The 13073-nt window shown below is 41.6% G+C and overlaps 3 protein-coding genes across 3 annotated transcripts; all 3 read right to left on the minus strand.

Moving 5' to 3' along the window:
- Positions 1–349: 349 nt before the first annotated feature.
- Positions 350–1330, minus strand: LOC139288395 (P2Y purinoceptor 1-like). The gene has a single exon (XM_070909675.1). It carries the CDS (start codon positions 1328–1330, stop codon positions 350–352), a length of 981 nt encoding a protein of 326 aa, XP_070765776.1.
- A 2220-nt stretch (positions 1331–3550) lies between these two features.
- On the minus strand, positions 3551–4769 carry LOC139289240 (P2Y purinoceptor 1). The gene has a single exon (XM_070910797.1). The coding sequence runs from the start codon at positions 4767–4769 to the stop codon at positions 3858–3860; it is 912 nt and encodes a 303-aa protein (XP_070766898.1). The 3' UTR covers positions 3551–3857.
- Positions 4770–7418: 2649 nt separating this feature from the next.
- Positions 7419–11780, minus strand: ccn5 (cellular communication network factor 5). Its single transcript, XM_070910851.1, has 5 exons — positions 11718–11780; positions 10443–10659; positions 9673–9921; positions 7950–8191; positions 7419–7772 (listed from the first exon to the last, which is right to left on the minus strand). Exons 1-5 carry the CDS (start codon positions 11778–11780, stop codon positions 7485–7487), a joined length of 1059 nt encoding a protein of 352 aa, XP_070766952.1. The 3' UTR covers positions 7419–7484.
- Between the last annotated feature and the right edge of the window lie 1293 nt (positions 11781–13073).

The raw sequence follows: 13073 nt of genomic DNA on the forward strand, positions 1-13073 counted from the left end.
TCATCATCATCATCATCATCATCATCAACGCACTGTATTTCCATTTCTGTCTCCCTCCTCATTGCAACAGTTACAAAGTTTAGTCCCAATAACTAACTGGAAGTCAGATAATTCAACCTGTACGCTACTTAAACACATTTGTATAAAACAATTAACATAATAATAACAATAATAATACAAAAACAACATTTATGAGTCATTCTTTCTACCTACTGAAATGCATAGCATGAATATTAACGTAATATAGACATGGAAATAGATATTTGAAAGACAATTATGGCATATACAGTATAATGTTTATAATGTATAATATAATGCTACTGTTAAACATGTTTTTCTTCCGTTAAACTTAATTTGTGATTTGTGACACAGACACATCGCTGGAGTTTGACAGAAACAGACGGCTGAACATCTGACGAGCTTGCTGGAGTAGTCGTCTGAGCCGAGCAGGAATATCTTCATTTCCATGGAGGTAAACCAGAGGGTTGAGAGCACTGTTCAAACACACAAGGCCACGACTTATCTGATGAGCAATGTAGACTCCATCAGACCATTCATGGCATATCCTCTGTTTGGACAGAACTCTTGACAAGAGGTTGAGGTTCTTGAATACATGATGGGGGATGTAACAAACAGAGAAGAGAAGAATCAAGATGAACAACAACTTAAAATTTCTTTGTTTCAATACCTTGTCAATGGAATTTGTGCGGCAGAGAACGACAATCACGTGTCCATAGCAGCCCAGTGTGATGAGGAATGGGATACAAAACCCAGTGAGTGTCCGTCCAAAGCTGTATTTCAGGTAATCCTCGACAAAGGCCGTAGAAGTGGTATCGTAACATTTCCCAGGCTTGTATTCAAATGTTTTGGCATAAAACATGTCTGGAAGACTTTGAACGCTCACCAACAGCCAAACCGTGACTGAGATAGTCACAGAATGAGTCAGAGTTATTCTTCCCATCACTCTCACTGGATGGACAATGGCCAGGTACCTGTACACACTTATACAAGTAAGGAATCCAATGCTGCCATATAAATTCAGGTTGAAGAAGAATCTTGTCATCTTGCAGAATGTATCTCCAAAGATCCATTTACTCCTCATACAGTAGTACACCACAAAAAATGGGACTGTGAGCAGATACAAAATGTCTGCAAGTCCAAGGTTGAGAACAAAAACATTGATGATCTTTAGCGTCTTCCATTTCTGCAGCAAAGACTTCAGTCCCCATCCATTAGCTATCAGACCAACGATGAATACTATGATGTAAACAGGAGGCAGGAATCTGCCTTGAAAGTCAAAGCTGACACGAGGACAAGATGTGTTATTCATTCTCCTGAAAAGAAGAAAATACTGCAAAGCAAATATTCTTTGGTGCCCAGAATGGTTGACGTAGCTGTCGCAATTTGACTCTAAAGATTGCTTCCTCAACGTTTCATTATTCTTAGAATCTTATCGTTGTGGGATTAAACAGAAAATTGAGATGTGATCAGTCAAGATGGGTCGATCCAATGATAAACTTATACCACAGGATGCATGTTTTCTTCTAAGGTGTAAAATGCCACTTCATTCCTTCTACATGTTGTTTACATCTGTATTAAGTTTCAGGTCTTATTAAGCTTCCAAAGTGCAGGTTTATCAGGTTTATGCTGCTACCTGTAGTTATGTATATATAATAACAGTAGATTAAATGGCTAATATGTGTAAAATGACAGGGGTCACTTGTAGTGATGAACCCACAGAGAATTATCACCGGACCCTGCATTTCCCCTCAGCTCTATGGAAAAGCCAGGGCAGAAAGACAGACTTGGCAACTAGCTTGTGAACATGGCCGAGCATAAAGCAGCTAAAGAGCCAAATATTTCCATTAGTAGAGTCGACCAAAACAAAGCTAAAGGGAGAGCGACTTACATTCACCAGGTTGCCAAAAACATGACTTCAAATAAATGCTAATGTTGTTGTGTCTGCTGGATGTGTAAATAGACAACTGTATATGATCGGCCTTTAAGATATGATTTGTTATGAAATGCCCAAAGTATATAAAGTAGCTCAAATTAGCACCTCTTTGACCAGCTACAACAGTAAAAGTCTGCTTACCAGTAATAATACAACTGTCAAAATGGTGACTTATATGTTTTTTGTCAGATCTGTGACTGAGCAAATATTGAAAGGCATCTTTTACCTGCTCCCTAAACTTCCTTGTTGGAGCGTTATCTGGAGGGACTCTTTCTATTGCAACATTTTTGTGATTGTTGATTTAATTTAATTTTCCTGCAATTGGTTTAGCCTACTGCTAACCCAGCTAGCCACTGTACTAGCTGTCTGAGGCTAATTTGTCGCTCAGGTAACACAACATCTCAAGTAACTGTTAGTTTATTGTTGTTTATTTTACTCTTTTTACGATTGGTCTTGTGTACTCTATGTTTATGTTCACTAGTTCGCTAGTACTGTTTTCTGAATCCAGATTCCTTGTTAATGTACTGGATCATTTTTATCCCCTGACTTTTTCCTCTTACACCACCAGTAGGTTGACAATTTTGGCTTTCACTAAAATACCTTGGCAATTTTTTGAAAGGATTACTATGAAAAGATATCCACAATGCCCAGAGGATGAATCCTAATGACTTTGGTGAACATCTGACTTTTCTTCTTGCACCACAATGAGGTTGACATTTGTGGTTTTGAGTGAAATATCTCAACAACTGTTGGTCGAATTACCATAAAAGTTGCCATACACATTCAAACCCCCCTCCGGATGAATTGTAATGACGTTGGTGATCCCCTGACTGTTCATCAAGTCAAAATTCAACGTTGTCCAATACTTTGGTTTTGACTAAATACCTGCACAACTAATGACATTCCCATCAGCCTCTGCTGTACTTTGTGTTTATTGCTAATTGCAAATGTTAGCCCGCTAACGTGTTGAACTAAGATAGTGAACTTGGTATAAATATTACACCTGCTTATCATCAGTAGGTTCACATTGTCATTTGTTAGCATTCTGACATTAGCATTTAGCTCAAAGCACAGCCTCACGGTGCCACTAGCATGGCTATAGACTCTTAGTCTTGTTACAATACGTTTTTCTGATTTGTAATCACCAACATTGAATTTGAATTTGTTTCGCAGTTGCTTCCAGTAAAAACTTCAATAAAAGGCCAACTGCTTCTTCAACCTTAAGTGTGTTTAGCTCGCTGCGTCTTTCCACTACTGAGGGCAAAAGAACAGGACTTTCACTTGTGACAGAGGAAATTTGTACTGTGGTTTTAAAAGGGCTTAATCAACCAGCGGGTTGTTCTAAATTATTACTTTTTCCATACAGCAAAAATACAAAAGTTGGAAGGATTTTGTACAGCAATGCTGACATAGTTGTTTACATCTCTAATGTGCCTTTCTTTCCTCTGAAGGCACATTGTGCTTGATAGGGATTATACATACCTTACATGCCAGTACCACTATTGACACATAAATCTGCCGTTATTCTTTTATGGTTTTCAAGAGAATCCCTTTGATGTGCAGCTGAAGTGGGTGTGGTGCAGTCAGTGAAGCTAATGCAATTTACATCCTGTTTATTTACACGTTATCACTTCAACTTCCTTTTTCAACACCATACAGATCATGCACAGTACTGAGCCTCCCCACCACAATACATCCAATTCTCTCAGAAATGGAACAGTGACATTTTCAGCACAGTTTAAGTGAATCTTCTTTTTTTAATCTGAGCTTCTTTGTGTAAATGTGATAGATTGAAACCATGTCCCAGTACAATGCACGTGTTATAGAGGCAGATGATGCAATGCAATTGTTCAATTTCATTCACATATCAGACAATTTACACCAGGGGCGATGGACCGTCGCGTCACAGCTGGAGTAGTCGTCTGAGCCGAGCAGGAATATCTTCATTTCCATGGAGGTAAACCAGAGGGTTGAGAGCACTGTTCAAACACACAAGGCCACGACTTATCTGATGAGCAATGTAGACTCCATCAGACCATTCATGGCATATCCTCTGTTTGGACAGAACTCTTGACAAGAGGTTGAGGTTCTTGAATACATGATGGGGGATGTAACAAACAGAGAAGAGAAGAATCAAGATGAACAACAACTTCAAACTTCTTTGTTTCAATACCTTGTCGATGGTATTTGTGCGGCAGAGAACGGCAATCACGTGTCCATAGCAGCCCAGTGTGATGAGGAATGGGATACAAAACCCAGTGAGTGTCCGTCCAAAGCTGTATTTCAGGTAATCCTCGACAAAGGCCTTAGAAGTGGTATCGTAACATTTTACAGGCTTGTTTCCAGATGTTTTGGCATAAAACATGTCTGGAAGACTTTGAACGCCCACCAACAGCCAAACCGTGACTGAGATAGTCACAGAATGAGTCAGAGTTATTCTTCCCATCACTCTCATTGGATGGACAATGGCCAGGTACCTGTACACACTTATACAAGTAAGGAATCCAATGCTGCCATATAAATTCAGGTTGAAGAAGAATCTTGTCATCTTGCAGAATGTATCTCCAAAGATCCATTTACTCCCCATATAGTAGTACACCACCAAAAATGGGACTGTGAGCAGATACAAAATGTCTGCAAGTCCAAGGTTGAGAACAAAAACATTGACGTTACCCAGTTTCTTCCAGTTGTGCAGCAAAGACTTCAGTCCCCATCCATTAGCTACCAGACCAACGATGAATACTATGATGTAAACAGGAGGCAGGAATCTGCCTGTAAAATCAAAGCTGACACGAGGACAAGATGTGTTAATCATTTTCTTCTGGACTGCAGTTAGTATTGTTCCTTCTTTTGGAGAGTGTCTCGGTCGTATCTTCAGATAGCAACTGAATCACAGCATGGGAGGTTCAGAGAAGACTTCCTGTTTCAAGCCCCTGCCACCACATTTTAGATTTGAGTTTCTGCACCTTTCAGTGTCTGAGAAATGATCGTGGTTGGCTGGTTCGTCACACAAAGTCATCTGAAGTGAAACCATGCTGAAGCCTAAGTAACAGCTAAGACTACAATTACAGGTTGTACTTTTGTGTGGGGCCTCACATGTAGATTTACTTCCTATTTCTGACTCCTCTGACGATAACTTATGAGAAATGGAAACTGTACATTTACCTCTAGTGTAGTAGCCCCTGCTTCGAGCACCATTTCTAACATTTTTAGATTTTACACACCATCAGTAGCCTTAAAAGCCAGCTTATAGATTCAAGATAAAGACGAGTTTTTTACAGAAAGAAAATAAAATGTTTCATGAATAAACTTTATAGTTTGCAGTGTGCATTAGAGACAGGCACTCTGGGGAGGCGTGTCTTCTCACAGTTTGAAAACCTCTGAACTATTGGATAAATTGCCATATAATGTGGTGCAGACATTCATTTTCCCCTCAGGATGAATTGTAATAACTTTGGTGATCCCTTGACTTGTCCTCTTGTGCCAACATTTCAGTGTTTCCAATACTTTGTGACTGAATACCTGCATAAATTGAAGACTACTTCTTGGGATGTGGAACGTCTTCTTTCAGAGACAGTGTGGGAGGTGGAGCAGTGCGAACTAGATGTAGTTGGGCTCACCTCTAAATGTACAGCACTGGGTCTGGAACCAAACTCCTTGAGAGGGGCTGGACTCTCTTCTTTTCCGGAGTTACTGAGGGCTGAGCATGGCTGTGTTGAGGTTCTCCCCAGGGAACGTGAGGATCTCCTGCACTGTATGTGACTACGAAGGACATTAAAATGTTCAACAGTGTTGTTTGTAATGTGTTTTATGATGACCCTGATGAAGGCCACAAGTTGAAAAGTTATTCTGTATACTACAAGTGTTGCTGCTTTCTCCATGCACCTTGGAAGCGGGTGAAGTTGTGCCAAAAATCCCTTCTCTGATAAGGATTGTCATGCAAAAAGGGACAAGACACGTGGTCTGAAGCAAACCTCAAAGGTGAAGGCTGAGGCTCACCTCTAGTCTTCACTTCAAACTGTATTCTTATGTTCTGATGATAAAGCTGTTGCACTGCTCTCAGTCTCAGCAGTACGTCCTTTTGTCCAGTAGATGTCAGGATGTGTAACAAGGTCGTGTGGTCTGACTGAAAAAGCCTTCACAGGCAAAGTGCATGCTGCATTACTAGTAATACTAGTCTTTAGACTAGTCTTTAGTCTCTGTGGTCTGGTATGTTACTTATTGATTAAGTGAAATGTTGGGATGAGGTATATAAAAAGCTACAGTCTCTCAATAATCTAGAATAAATCTGGGACACAAAAATCATTGAGAGTAAAAATGCAGGACATGTGTAAAATATTGAAACATTTTTCACTATACATAAGAGACATCTGTCAAGAATTATTTACAACAAAACAGAAATTAAGAATTAAGTGCAATGTCATTTGACTACAAACACACAAACAAAACTGTACAAGTTAAAAGTTGCATTGCTCACGTCAGGAAACAACATCTGTCAACACAAAGGTTGGGGTCATACTAACACATATTTTTAAGTCAAATTCGCCCTTAAAGACGTATATAATGCTGGTTAGCAGTGTAAATATGTCTTTAATGGCCAAATGTCCTCAATTCATTATTCAAAAAACTGTGTTTGAAGTACAATAAATTATTTTTCGTGGCCCTGATACGGTTATGCAGAATTACTCAAATTTAATTGGCCCACTTGCCCAAACCATTTTAACCAGTGTGAAAAAATCTTGGGATTACTTCTGATGCCAGCCTTAATTTTCAGCAAGAATCAGATCCCAGCTTCAAGCTAAAGATTTGGAAAAAGTCAAACATGCTTTTATCGCATCACGCCTTGACTACCGTGTAGTCTTGTTCAGCAGCCTCAGCTAATGGTCCAGAACTCTGCAGCTATGCTTTTAACAAAAATGAAGTATACAAGGCAAAACATGACCAGGCACCTCCGCACTTAAAGGAGTCGTTGTGCCCTCTGACCTCTAAGAGGAAAAGTCTCAGAGAAGGCAAATCAGTGCACATCTTTCTTAAAACCCACTTGTTTTCTTAATTCTATAGCTTTTACTTTGTGGGTTATACACTTATTTCTCCTTGTTTTATACATTGTCTTCTCCCCCTTTCCCCTTTCTTCTTCCTGTAAAGCACTTTGTAACTTCTGCATTAAAAAGTGCTATATACTGTAAATGAAGTGTTCTTGCTTGCTTTCTCTAGATTTGCCAAATAATTGTGATTCTTGAATGAGGTCAAAGCCACCAGCATAATGGCTTCCCATGGGTGGCTTGGGTGTAGCAGTAAAAAGGAGTTGCAGGAGTGCAGATAGAGATTGAACATGTGTGAAGATCAACGTTCATCCCAACTCAATCACAGTTTTTATCTACAATTATCATTTTATCTATCAAGGTCCATTGATTAGAGGATGCCTATGTGGATCCACCTGGTGATACATGAGGTTTCTCTCGCTGTCCGGCCCCCGAGTCAGTCAGTGAAGTCTTCCTGTTCTGAATGAATCAGTGCTCATACGGGCTGATCAGGGCCTGTATCCCCACAGAGCAGGGTTACTGTAAGGTGAGTATGGGCAGTTGTTATGACAAACACATGAGTGGATCATCATCACAGCTCGCTGTAGCAGTCTGCCGGTGGGGCAGCGGAAGGTCACCTCAGCAGTGCTGGTTTGGTAAGGCGTGCAGCAGCGGGAGTCTGTGCACAGTCCGCAGTACCGGAGCTGGTAGGCACGAGTGCTGTAGCAGCCCTGGTGAACGAGCCGAATGGGGCCCGGTGATGTGTAGCTGGCCTTGCACCGCCCCTGCCGTCCCCACTGGGAAAATAGCATGCACATACAAACACATACACACAAAGGTCAGGGGGGAAAAAATCCCAGTAAGCAATGAAATGATTTAGGTGTGTTTGAAAAGTGGTTACACATAACTGTTGTTTCAACCTGACAACATGGAGTCAGTAGAAATAAACAAAAGGAATCACAATGTGACCTCACCATGGGTTTCCTCGAGGCAGGCTGAGCTGGATGGCAAGGCCGCACTTTACAAAGTCGAGTTTCCATTTGCAGCTTGCAGGCTGGGTTCTGGTTAGAAACCCGTGTGGAGACCCCGGCCCCACAGCTCTGGGAACAGGCACTCCACTGGGTGCTCTGCTCTATACAGGTGGGGGCAGGTGCTGCTAGTTTGTTTAGAGGATGATTCCTCGGGAGAGCTGGCCACAACCTGACAGGTCTCATGGCTAAAGAAACCAAATAAAACAATGACTAGAGTAAGAAGTAGATTCACAGTTCATGTTGCAGCATGCACAATAGCAGGTTTTAGCCGCACAGTTTAAGAACCTCGACACTGAACTAGATGCTGATTGGACTCATTCACCCCAGTGACTCCAGTAACTTTAATGTCTCATCTGATTGTTTTTTTGCCCACAAAAACGTCCAATTCAAATCTAATCTAGTGCTTTGGACTTTTGTGAACATAAAAATCCAAAGCAAATTCTTGTTCCTCCCAAAACGGACATGTATAAGTCATAATAATCATCTGATCTTCAGGAATGACTTCGCAAGTTTTGTACTCAAGAACAAAATGTTCCATTGCTGCTCTCATTTGTTGTTTGACTCCAACAGTGTTTAGAATTCCAGATGTTTTCGGAGTGGCTTCATTTCCCTAACGCCCCCTCTCACTTACACACACCCTCACACACTTTCCTTCTAATGGAGTAATAGTCTCTACATGGTTTCATATGTTTAATTGTTACACAGCTGTGGTTGTTGTTATGAAACTAGGAGACATGGTGACTGGGAAAGAAAAATATGTTTTGACTTTTCCAGAGAAATGTGGGTTATATTTGGGCTTTGTGAGTTTTCCTTTGGCCAGACACACCCCAGTTTAATGCAAAAATGATCCAGTAAAAACTTCCAGACATGACCACCAGTGACAAACCTCATATAAATGAAGGCAGAATTATGTTGCCATATGGACTGATCATCAGTGAGCAACATTTGTAGCTGAGAAATCCAGTTATTAGATATTGTATGTGAATCTGCATCAGGCACCAGCGGCCTGACGCTGGAAAATATGTTGTAAATATCCAGCTCTGATGTCAGGATAAAAGTTAAAGGAAGAGTTCAACGTTTTGGGAAATATATTGATTTGCTTTCTTACAGAGAGTTTGATGAGAAGATCGATACCAGTCATATGTCTGTCCGTCAAATATGGAGCTACAGCCAGGAGACGGCTAGTGTAGCTTAGCATAAAGACTGGAAACAGCTAGCCTGGCTGTGTCCAAAGGTAAAAAACATAAATTGTTGTATTTTCACTGCGGTTTTTGTACGGATTAAAAAGACATGTCATAACATGTTCATTAGTGAGCTCTAATAGGCAAATTTTGTTACCTTTGTTTGTTACAAAGCTAGGCTAGCCGTTTCCCCCCTGTTTCCAGTCTTTATGCTAAGCTAAGCTAACCATATTTACTGTGTAGACATGAGAGTTGCATCAATCACCTCATCTAACTCTTGGCAAGAAAGCGACTAAGCATATTTCTTAAAATGTTTAACTCCTTTAAAGTCTACCACGAAGCTTCTTCTGTATTTCACTACTGCTGCTGGTAAGAAATCGACTTTAAAACGTAAATTAAGGCCTGTATCGGAGGATGTTTGATGTGTTCCTCCTTTAAGGGTTGATTTAACACTCGTAACTCATCCACCCCCCCGTAGAGTTTACCTGTGATGGCATCCTGAATGACTGTGTTCTCGAGGTTTTCACACACCCATTCCTTGCAGCATTTCCCGGGTAGCCGGATGTGTTGTGGGTTGGGACAGTCTGGAGTGGGAAGACGGGCAGTCAGAGGGCAAGCTGGCACACAGCTGACCCCTCCACCTCTGCAGTGGCAGTATGTGTCACAGGAGGGCTGAAACGACTGGCCCTCGCGGTAAGTGATGCCGTTGACTTCACAGCCCAGATCCTCCTGACCTGCAAGAGACACACAGCACAGACGCCGTCTTAATTTCCTCTACCGCACCTGCAGCTTGGATTGATGTGGGAAATTTAATCAGGAAGTGAAAGGATTAGATTAGGTGGATGCAGGAGGACACAGCAGAGGGAAATGAGAGAGAGCGGTGAGGACACAGGAGCTGCTGTCCCTGGCCATGGTTATGCAGTTTTATGGGGAGCCAGGCCTCTCTACTGAGAAACTGAGGAGTCTGTTTTTCAATCCACGAGTGTTGTCTCTGCAATCTATCATCCTCAAAGGACAGTCATTAGAGGAAATGTGTCAACAGCAGTCCTGGAAATAGAAGTTGAAACGTTTTGGAGTGTCTGGCAGAGCAGCGCCGCCCGGCAGGCCGTCCCGCTCTGCTGAGCAGACTTTAAACATTAACTGTCTGTTTGTTGTGCTCATGCAGACTGACTGAGGCCGTATGTCCTCCGCTCTGTCTTGCCCACACAGACATGGGTCTGGTTTGTTTGCTTGTTACTGTAGAAGAGGCACTCACTGACACACTCCCCAGGGCCTCCGGGGAAGCTGGCGCTGTAGTCGCACTGCAGTCGTCTCTGGCTGTCGCAGGGAAACATCTCAGTGCACGGCTCACCTTGCTGCCGGGCACACACCTGGCAGCACCGGCATCCATCCGGCACCAGTGGGACTCCTGAGGGGCACTGCGGGGCAGGTCTAGGGCAGAGGCAGGGCCTGTCACACAGCTGGCACAACACCTGCAGGAACAACACACATGAGACCAGGTTAGAGGATGACAGAGCAAAGACTAGAACATCATTGTTATCATCTATCATCTACCAGCACCAGCACCACAATTATCATATTTTCACATGAGCAGTAAAGAAAATATTATTGGTATTCTCAGAAACTGCACGAATCCAACACTGTCAGGCCAAACCACTGTTTCCAATTACATATATCTGATGGAGCCAAAACACAGGCGAGATCTAGAAACATAGTCCCACTTAACAGGAGCAGAAAAATCCCACCATTGCTTTATGACACTGTAGAAACACAGTCCACCACTTGTTTTTCACTCACAGCCCAAAAAGATAATGCCATTGTATTGTAATACAAACATTACACATTATTTAAATACTGTTAATCAGCTTTAAACCAGAGAGCAAGATGATAACTGGAAGTGGAAGAGGAAAATGCAGACAGTTATGTCAACATTATTTTATTATTAAAGGTAATTTGCTGATCTTTAGGGCTGAAATGATTTGTCAGTTAATTACATGAAAGGAATCTGTGATTTTGACAACCGTTTCTCGCTCTTTTGATTCATTTTTTAGGCAAAAATGCCAAAAATTCTTTCGTCCCAGCTTCGCCAATATGAGGATTTTCTCCCTTTTCTTTTTCTTATGTGATAACAAACTGAATATCTTTTGAATTGTTAGCCAGACAAGCAACTTCATTAGTAAAGTAAATTTTCTGACATTCGATTGACCTAACAGTTAACCAATTAATCATAAAAAGAATCGACTGATATTAAAAAGTTAAAATTGTTAGTTACAGCCCTCCCTTATTTCTGTCCAGACCAGGTGACTATAATCACTCTAATCTTTTTAGAATCATGGGTAGACAAGATGATGCTCCTCCACCCATAAAAAAATATACAAAACAACTATAATTTATGAATGAGACTGAAAAAATCCTCAACAATATTTATCAATCTTGTAACAATAAAAATCACAGGAAATCAGCTTCATTGCACCAAATAATCATCTCATTCAGAACAAAGCACTGTGAAGTAAGCAGGAACAGGCCTCACCTGTGTAGCCACACACAGCAGTACAGCCACAGCTATCACGCAGTCGCACAGCAGTCGGTCCATGGGGGCTTGTGTTGCTGATGGAGCTCGGTCTGTCTCACTAACCTGTGTGGCGGTGTGGTGCGACCAGTGCAGCTGTTTGCTAACTGCTCATTCTTGCGCCTGCTGACATTTATAAAGTCTGGACTCTGATGTCACAGGCTGACTACCGTGTAAACAGCCTCTGGACCAGCATCAGAAATGTTTCACATTCCTCCTCCCTGCTGCCCATTTCCACTTCCAGACTACACTCACACACCTCCACCCCCAAAGTCTTTCCCCTCTTTTTCCTCTCCTCCCTCTCTTTCCAGTCTTGTGGCGCTCTAAGTTTACACAGCTCAACACGAGCTGAGGGGAGAAAAAATACATTAGCCCAGTTGTCTAACAAGTCAAACAACCGCCAGGGCTTTTGTGGTGACGATTCCGATTTAAGTCGACAAGTTTTTATCTTGCTGATGTTTTTACAGGCTGCTGCTTCGCTGTCTGGTCGGTTGCATATAGTAGCTGATCTTTTGAAAGGACAGATATAGAGCAGATATTCCCACAATTTAAATTTTCCTCCCAAAACTTAAAATACTTCTTAAACCCTAATGTGTAACTTCAGCCAGACTTAAAAGAGATTAAATCCCTCTCTTCCCTCTGGTTTCCATGTTGTGAGGACAGCATGATTCTGAACTCGAATCATCATGATCTCTTCTATTGTGAGAGAAGCTTGAAGAGAATTCAGATAGGAGTCTGGAAGCAAAGAGTGTCCTCAAAGGCCACAAGGACGCATCTTGTATTAGACAGAACAGAGCTGAGCTGCTTCATTATTAAATAGTTTCTGCAGAGGTATCCTTGTTAACCCACACAGCATCTGTCTGTGACTATCCCAGACTGAGAGTCTACAACCATGCTAGCAGCTCCATGAGTCTCTACTTAAGGAACAGCATTGCTTTGAGCTAATGCTATTATAAGCTAATTAGCACTAAACGCAAAGTACAGCCGAGGTTGATGGGAATGTCATTCGTTTTTCAGGTATTTACTTATAAACCAAAGTACTGGGAAAAAAATTTGACCTGATGATGGCGCTAAAAGAAAAGTTAAGGTATCACCCATTCATCCTGAGGGGAGCATGAATGTCTGAACCAAATTTCATGGCAATCCATCAAATACTTGTGGAGATATTTCACTCAAAACCACTAATGTCAACCTCATGGTGGCGCTATATAAAAAGTCAGAGGGAGTCATTAGCCTTCATCCTCTGGGGACCATGAATGTCTGTACCACATTTCATGGCAATCCATCCTACAGCAGCTAGTGTGGCTAGAAATGTAT

The sequence above is a fragment of the Enoplosus armatus genome, chromosome 8 (assembly GCF_043641665.1).
Source record: "Enoplosus armatus isolate fEnoArm2 chromosome 8, fEnoArm2.hap1, whole genome shotgun sequence".
Lineage (NCBI taxonomy): Eukaryota > Metazoa > Chordata > Actinopteri > Centrarchiformes > Enoplosidae > Enoplosus > Enoplosus armatus.